Here is a 7,649-nt window from a genome sequence, read left to right as displayed (position 1 = left end):
ACAGAACTGAGCGCCCGGTGCTACTTTCTTCGTGTAACAATGCACTGATGAGGTCCGGAGAAGAGGACGCTTGTGCCCAGGACCACGTTGCCAGAAGAATCTAGACAATCCAAGGAAAGCGGGTACCTTTGTAATAGCTATGGAGAAAGCACTTAATAAAGGTCGTCTTTTAAATTATTAGTCGCTCAGATATACATGTTGCCGTGTTTCTTTGGAGTTTCCCTGATTTCGACTAGAAATTCCTCCTTTGGACACTCTCCCAGCCCCCCACTCCTCTATCCCTTTCATTATTTTTTTCATCGAGCCGTTACAGCCTAGTACCATAGCAAGAAGAGACCCCTCAGTAACTTCTTGAGATCCGAATGGGAAGACAGTTGTAGAAACTAACAGTTTTTACGGCTGTAGTCTCTTTGCTTCCAGACTGGAGTCTATTCATCTCCGTATTCCTGGTGCACAGTATGGGGCTTGGTATATAGTAGGGGCTTGTTGAATGTTTGTTGAATTAATGAATGAATGGCAGGGATCCTAGCCAACATTTATTTACTTATTTATTTACTAGACAGAGTCTTGCTCTGTGGTCCAGGCTGAAGTGCAGTCATGTGATCTGGGCTCACTGCAACTTCTGCCTCCCAGGTTCAAGTGAGTCTCCTGCCTCAGCCTCCCAAGTAGCTGGGACTACAGGTGCAGGCCTCCATGCCCGGCTAATTCTTCTATTTTCAGTAGAGATGGGGTTTCATCATGTTGGCCAGGCTGGTCTCGAACTCCTGACCTCAGGTGATCCACCCACCTCAGCCTCCCAAAGTGCTGGGATTACAGGCATAAGCTACCGTGCCTGGCCAACTTTTTTAATTGAGAAAAGAATCTGGTTATTTAAGGCCTCTATAATTGTGTATTTAATTTTTAAAAATTCCTTATACAAATGTTTTACAAGGAAAGATGAAGGCGAGTATCAAAATTCTCCAAGTTGCCACTGCCCCACCCCTCCCTCTCTTTCTGTGTCCCTCTAGTTTATTAATCACATGAAATTCCACATGGGCACTTTCTAGGGCTGGAAGGAAGGACGCGATATACTTACTTTTCTCCATTTCTTCGTTTCCTTTACATATTGTTTGTTTTAACTGTTCAATCCTCATCTTGCAGGACATTATTTTCCATCTCTGAAAAAAGCATGTAATAAATATCACAAACGTTGGTCTCCTATGATTAATATGATTATCTACCTGGGATCACTGCTTGTTTTCAGATATGTCAGAAAACATAATGAAGAAAAAGACCAATATAATTATGTTTGTTATAGCTTTTGTAACTATGGAACATTATGAAAAACAGAACAATGTTTTTCTAGTTCAATGAAGAGAAAAGAGAAATTAGGCCAGGTGTGGTGGCTCATGCCTGTAATCCCAACACTTTGGGAGGCCGAGGCGGGCAGATCACGAGGTCAGGAGATCAAGATCATCCTGGCCAACATGGTGAAACCCTGTCTCTACTAAAAAAAATACAAAAATTAGCTGGGCATGGTGGCACATGCCTGTAATCCCAGCTACTCGGGAGGCTGAGGCAGGACAATCGCTTGAACCAGGGAGGCGGAGGTTGCAGTGAGCCAAGATCGCGCCATTGTACTCCAGCCTGGCAAGAGTGAGACTCCGTCAAAAAAAAAAAAAAAAAAAAAAAGGAAAGGGAAATTACATGAAAAAAATTCACATAGCTCTTTTGTATGTATCAGTAAGCAAAGAGAAAAAAGTTGAAGGACATTGTCTAAACCCGCTCTACTATATAGCTACTAGCCACATGTGGTTACTTAAAACTCAATTTAAATCAAAAATCAAAAATCAAAAATCAAAAATTCAGTTCCTTACTCACACTGCCCTCATGTCAAATGTCTGACATCACACATGGCTAGTGGCTACTGGACTGAACAGTGCAGATACAGAAGTCAAGCATCATCACATAGGGTCCTACTGACACACGGCTCCAAACCTCTAGTTCTAGTTACTGAGGAGACGGTTAACATAACCGAGTCATCTCACCCAATAAGCAAACAGTACTTGCAAGTTAATAAAAATGGCAAAAAACATTATTTTTTCAGTGCATAACTCAAGTAAGATTTCCTAAAAAAGCCTCAGAAAATTACATGAAACATGAAATTGCCTCTTTATATTACTAGAAGTTAGGTTCAGCATCCCCTAAAGCAGCAGTCCCCAACCTTTCTGGCACCAGGGACAATTGTGGAAGACAATTTTTCCACAGACAGGGTGGGGGATGGTTTACAGGGATGAAACTGTCCCACCTCAGATCATCAGGCTTTAGATTCTCATAAGGAGTGCACAAGCTAGATCCCTCCCATATGCAGTTCATAATGGAGTTTGCATTCCTATGGGAAACTAATGCCACCACTGATCCGACAGGAGGTGGAGCTCAGGCGGTAATGCTCACTCGCCCTACTCACCTCCTGCTCTGTGGCCTGGTTCCTAACAGGCCACAAACCAGTAGCTTGTTGCCTGGGGGTTGGGGACCCCTGCCTTAAAGTGAACAAAGGATCAATAAAAATAGGATCTATGGCCCGGTGCAGTGACTCACACCTGTCATCCTAGACTTTGGGAAGCTGAGGCAGGCACATCACTTGAGCTCAGGAGTTTGAGGCCAGCCTGAGCAACATGGTGAAACCCTATCTCTACCAAAAATAAAAAAAATTAGCCAGGTGTGGTGACATGCACCTATAGTACCAGCTACTAGGGAGGCTGAGGTGGGAGAATCGCTTGAGCCCAGGAGGCAGAGGTTGCAGTGAGCCGAGATTGTGCCACGGCACTCCAGCCTGGGTGACAGAGCAAGACTCTATCTCAAAAAAAAAAAAAAAAAAAAAGAAAAAAAAAAAGAGGGGATCTACTAGTTAGTTAAGAGGGGATCTACTAGTTAGTTAAAAAGAATGAATATTCTCTAATGCCTCTGTAAACGTGGAAAATTAAAAGCTTAAAACAATGCTCAAATGTTTATGGTGTTACACTTATCTAAGTAGTCTGATGGTAAGAGATACAGAACAGATTACAGGGATGTTATGGTGAGCGAAACTCTAACCTCTAGAATAGAGTCAGATATTCAAAAACAGATCCACAGGGACTGAGGGGTTCAGAAATATATCAGATATGACCAATGCTCAATTTTAAAAGGTAGTAAGAGTCTTTAGAAATGAATATTGAGGTCTTAGATAGAAAAACTAGAAACATGACAGAACTCAGAAAAATCTTCCACAGAACATATTTTGTTTACTAAAACATTCAGAGTTAAAATAAGCAAAATTCACTTCTATCACAAATTTTAAGTATAATGAAATGTATGAATAATGTTTACTGTTGTGAAAAAAAATTACACATTACAGAAGAAAAACAGAAAATGTGACTGTTAGCCTGACTCCTTCCCATTTCTCAGGGGTAATCTTTAAAATTAAAGTTTAATGTGTATCTTTTCAGGGTTTTTTTTTTTTTTTTTTTGAGTTGGGGTCTCACTCTGTTGCCCAGGATAGAGTACAGTGGCATGATTACAGCTCACTTCAGTCTTGACCTCCCTGGCTCAAGTGATTCTCCCACCTCAACTTCCTGAGTAGCTGGGACTCCATGCCTGGCTAATTTTTGGTTTTTGTTTGTTTGTTTGTTTGTTTTTGTAGATGTGGGGTTTTGCCATGTTTCCAAGGGTGGTTTTGAATTCCTGGGCTCGAGCAGTCCATCTCGGCCTCCCAAAGTGCTGAGATTACAGGCATGCGCCACAACACCCAGCCCAGATTTTATGAGTCTATTTATATTTAAAATACATATTCACATAAATGGACTCATACTTCATCCTAGTTTACTTTTTTTTTCATTAATAAATACAACTTGGACATCATTCCACAGCATGTAGACTAACCACATTCTTTTTACCAACTACACAGTATCGTAACTTTTTTTTTTTTGAAATGTCTTGCTCTGTGGCCCAGGCTGGAGTACAGTGGCACAATCTCGGCTCACTGTGACCTCCGCCTCCCAGGTCCAAGTGATCCTCCTGCCACGGCCTCCTGAGTAGCTGGGATTACAGGCATGTGCCACCATGCCCGGCTAATTTTTGTATTTTTAGTAGAAACAGCATTTCACCATGTTGGTCAGGCTGGTCTCGAACTCCTGGCCTCGTGATCCGCCTGCCTCAGCCTCCCAAAGTGCTGGGATTATAGGCGTGAGCCACCACGCCCAGCTCAGTATAATTTTTTATCTCATCCAGATTGATGAACATTTATTTATATATTTAGCTTCACTATTATGCTATAATCAGCTTTTTTTACCCATAAATCTCTATTCATGAGTATTTCCTCTTTTTTTTGAGAGTCTCACTCTGTCACCCAGGCTGGAGTGCTGTGGCACCATCTCGCCTCACTACAACCTGCCTCTCAGGTTCAAGCGATTCTCCTGCCTCAGCCTCCCGAGCAGCTGGGCTTACAGGCGCCTGCCACCATGCCCGGCTAATTTTTGTATTTTTAGTAGAGACGGGGTTTCACTATATTGATCAGGCTGGTCTCGAACTCCTGACCTCGTGATCTGCCTGCCTCCGCCTCCCAAAGTGCTGGGGTTACGGGAGTGAGCCACCGCGCCTGGCCCTTTTTTTCTTTTGTAATTGAGATTTCATTGGTTGTGCCGAAGATCAGTACACAGACATTGCAATCTGTACCCAATTCTTAATATACGTACCAAAAATCTAAAAGCCATGTATTTTAATTCTTTTTTAAAGTTATTCCAGTGACTTTCCAGCTTAAAATCTGGAAGCAAATTTTCCTTATGAGGTCATCAAGTACCAGTATCTTCACACGTTGATAAGCTGTTACGTATGTCCCACCAATTCACAACCGAATAGCATGTACACTACATATTCAAATTTTCAATCTTTCATAGCACAGTATCAAAGTTATTAGGAAAACAGGACTACCAGGACCAAAGAGCTCACAGAGTGCACGAAATTGTGACAGGGAGAGCCATCATCAAGGAGCGGTTTTCTTTAGGAAACAGTTCTACTAAAAAACAACATGGGAACAGATGTTCAATACATTAAATGCAGGACTGTGACTCCATAGTGCCATTTAGTATGCTTGGCATTACAGGATATAAAAATTAACCCCCCAACTATGGAATGTTAAGCTGACACCCAAGACAGTCAAAGCCTCCCATAACTCAATATCCCACACTATCTTCTGGTTGTACCAAAAAGTAAACAATCAGAGAATGATTCCACCTCTTAAAAAAAAGCACCGACACTTAAAAGGGGCTCTCCTCAGTTTTAGTTTCTCGTTTTCTGCAGGTAAATCTTCAGTTTCTTGGTTAGCCACTTCTGACTTTCCCCCCTTTGCTCCCCTTTTCCCTTTTGTTTGCACTTTTTTGTCTGAAGATTTATCCTTTCCTGCTGCTTTCTCAGCTTCATTTCCACTTCTGCAGGAGCGAGTTCAGCTGATAACCGTGCAGATCTCCTCTTGGGCTCTTCCTTTGTGGCCCCTTCAGTGGAACTGACCTTCCTCTTGGGCATGCCGGCTGCAGGGAAGGCAGGTGCCGAGCGCCTGCGAGGCACAGCGCCTCTAGAGCCTTAGCAAAGCTGGGCTGCCTGGCTGCTGCCACGCCTTCCCCAAACTCTTTAATTGTTAAATTTTTTTTTTTTTTTTTTTTGAGGAAGTCTCACTTTGTTGCCCAGGCCGGAGCGCTGTGAGGCAATCTTGGCTCACTGCAGCCTCTGCCTCCCAGGTTCAAGTGATTCTCCTGCCTCAGCCTCCCAAGTAGCTGGGATTACAGGCATGAGCCCTTGCACCTGGCCAGAAGTTTTAAACTCTTATGTAATCTGTCAAAATGCTTTCCTCTATGGTTTATAAAGGTTCTCCCCACTCTAAGATTATGTAAATACCCACCCATATTTTCTTTGACACATTTAATCGTTAATCCATTTGGAGTGTGTATGATAAATAATTTCTGCAAAAAGGATAATAGCCCACTGTTTTTGTTTTTCTATGTCAACACCCCAGATTTCAAAATCATCCTTTATGATGGCTCCATAATTAATTGCCGATACCCCATTTTTGGTAACTAGACAAAATATTTGAGAAGGCCACGCTACAAGTGGATTAAGTAGAGGACTGCCAAATATGATTTTTTAAAAATTTTAATTAAAAATGATTTTATAAGCTCTACCAATTTAAAAACATGTAGCCCCAAGAAAAAGAACATGTATTACAACTTACCAACTGATCTGTTATCCATTTTCCTTCCATAGCTTTTAACACTCTGTAAGGAAAAGAGACAGAAAATAAGTTCCCGAAAATAATAAAACTCTAAGTTCAAAAATGTAAAATCAAACACTTTTAAAATAAAGTTCTCAGAAATGGCTAGAAATGTTAAAATGGGACTTAGCATTTAAAGTGTTTTCCAAATTCCCTGTTCTCTGCAATTTTTGTCATCTCCTTCCTTTCGTAGTTCTGAACATTGCTAAGAGCCTTTCTACAAACGTCCACAATAAATCTGCCTAACAGTCTTAGCCTTTGTCCTCAGTCATCATCAGTAACTGCCATCTGTCATAATTCACAGTAATAGTTACAAGAGAATTAATGATCTAATAGTTCCCAACGAAATGATACATGCCAGTATCTCCAAATATTGGTTCTATGGAATAAAATGTTCTATGGGAAAAATAAACTTTTTGTGTTTGAGGAAGTTAGGGAAGTTACAGAGTTAAATAAATTCAAGCAGGTTTCTCTAATACAGAATATCCTGTTAGATTTAAACTGCTCATGAATGTGTTTATCAGACCACTGCAGACTCTAGAGAAGCTCGAGTCACACTTTGGGAATCACTGGCCTGAGCATTAACTGTTTTCATCGGGGGTGTGAGACATCCATGTTGGCATGGTTTGGGGAGGTGCCACAAAAGAGACGACCCTTTAAGAACCTTGAGTTGGGCAGGGCGCGCTCAGAGAAGAGGAAAAACACTGAGGTAGAGAGAAACTGAATGAAGGCACAGAGATGCAAACATCTGGGGTGCATCTAGGGAGCAGGTTCTGTACCAGAAGGTTCTATAGGACAATTCTCAATCCTAGGGGGTGAGATATTCATCAGGTGTACCTGTTAACAACTCAGATTCCCCAGCCCCACCCCCCCCAAAAAAAAACAAACGTCAGATTCCTAGGCCTCACCCCATATCTACTGAATCAGAATCTCTGAGGATAGGATTCCAAGAATCTGAATTTTTAACCATTATCTCAGCTAATGAATTCTGATATAGATAATGTGCAGACCATATGCTGTAATATACTGATACGGACAAAAGAAGAAAGGCAAATGGAAGCAGTAATGCCCCATGGGAGCCACCAGCACTAATTTAAGTCTACTAATCATGCCAACTGTCCTGGACTCACACATCAATTACCAGTGCCAGGGATTTGATTCATTGAGTATCTACTTCGTACCACGTACGGGGTCTGAGGCCAGTATTTTCTAGAAACTTGGTAGCTTCTCCTGCTTTACCTCTCCCAGATGTACTCCTTTCCTACACTTTAAGAGGTTGTGGCCGGGCGCGGTGGCTCAAGCCTGTAATCCCAGCACTTTGGGAGGCCGAGATGGGCGGATCACGAGGTCAGGAGATCGAGACCATCCTGGC

General features: G+C 42.0%; 1 protein-coding gene across 1 annotated transcript in view; it reads right to left on the bottom strand.

Moving 5' to 3' along the window:
* The window catches only part of ATG14 (autophagy related 14), a 46,991-nt gene that overhangs the window by 24,283 nt on the left and 15,059 nt on the right, over positions 1-7,649 (bottom strand). Inside the window, exons 3-4 of the mRNA XM_011999763.1 lie at positions 6,239-6,281; positions 1,076-1,157 (exon numbers count right to left, since the gene is read on the bottom strand). Coding sequence (XP_011855153.1) covers positions 1,076-1,157; positions 6,239-6,281 — 125 coding nt within the window. The remainder of the gene's footprint in view (positions 1-1,075; positions 1,158-6,238; positions 6,282-7,649) is intronic.

This window comes from Mandrillus leucophaeus, unplaced genomic scaffold (genome assembly GCF_000951045.1).
Source record: "Mandrillus leucophaeus isolate KB7577 unplaced genomic scaffold, Mleu.le_1.0 Scaffold60, whole genome shotgun sequence".
In the NCBI taxonomy this organism is placed as follows: Eukaryota; Metazoa; Chordata; class Mammalia; order Primates; family Cercopithecidae; genus Mandrillus; species Mandrillus leucophaeus.
Note: the sequence above shows the minus strand (reverse complement) of the source record. Positions and strands in the feature narration are given on the sequence as shown.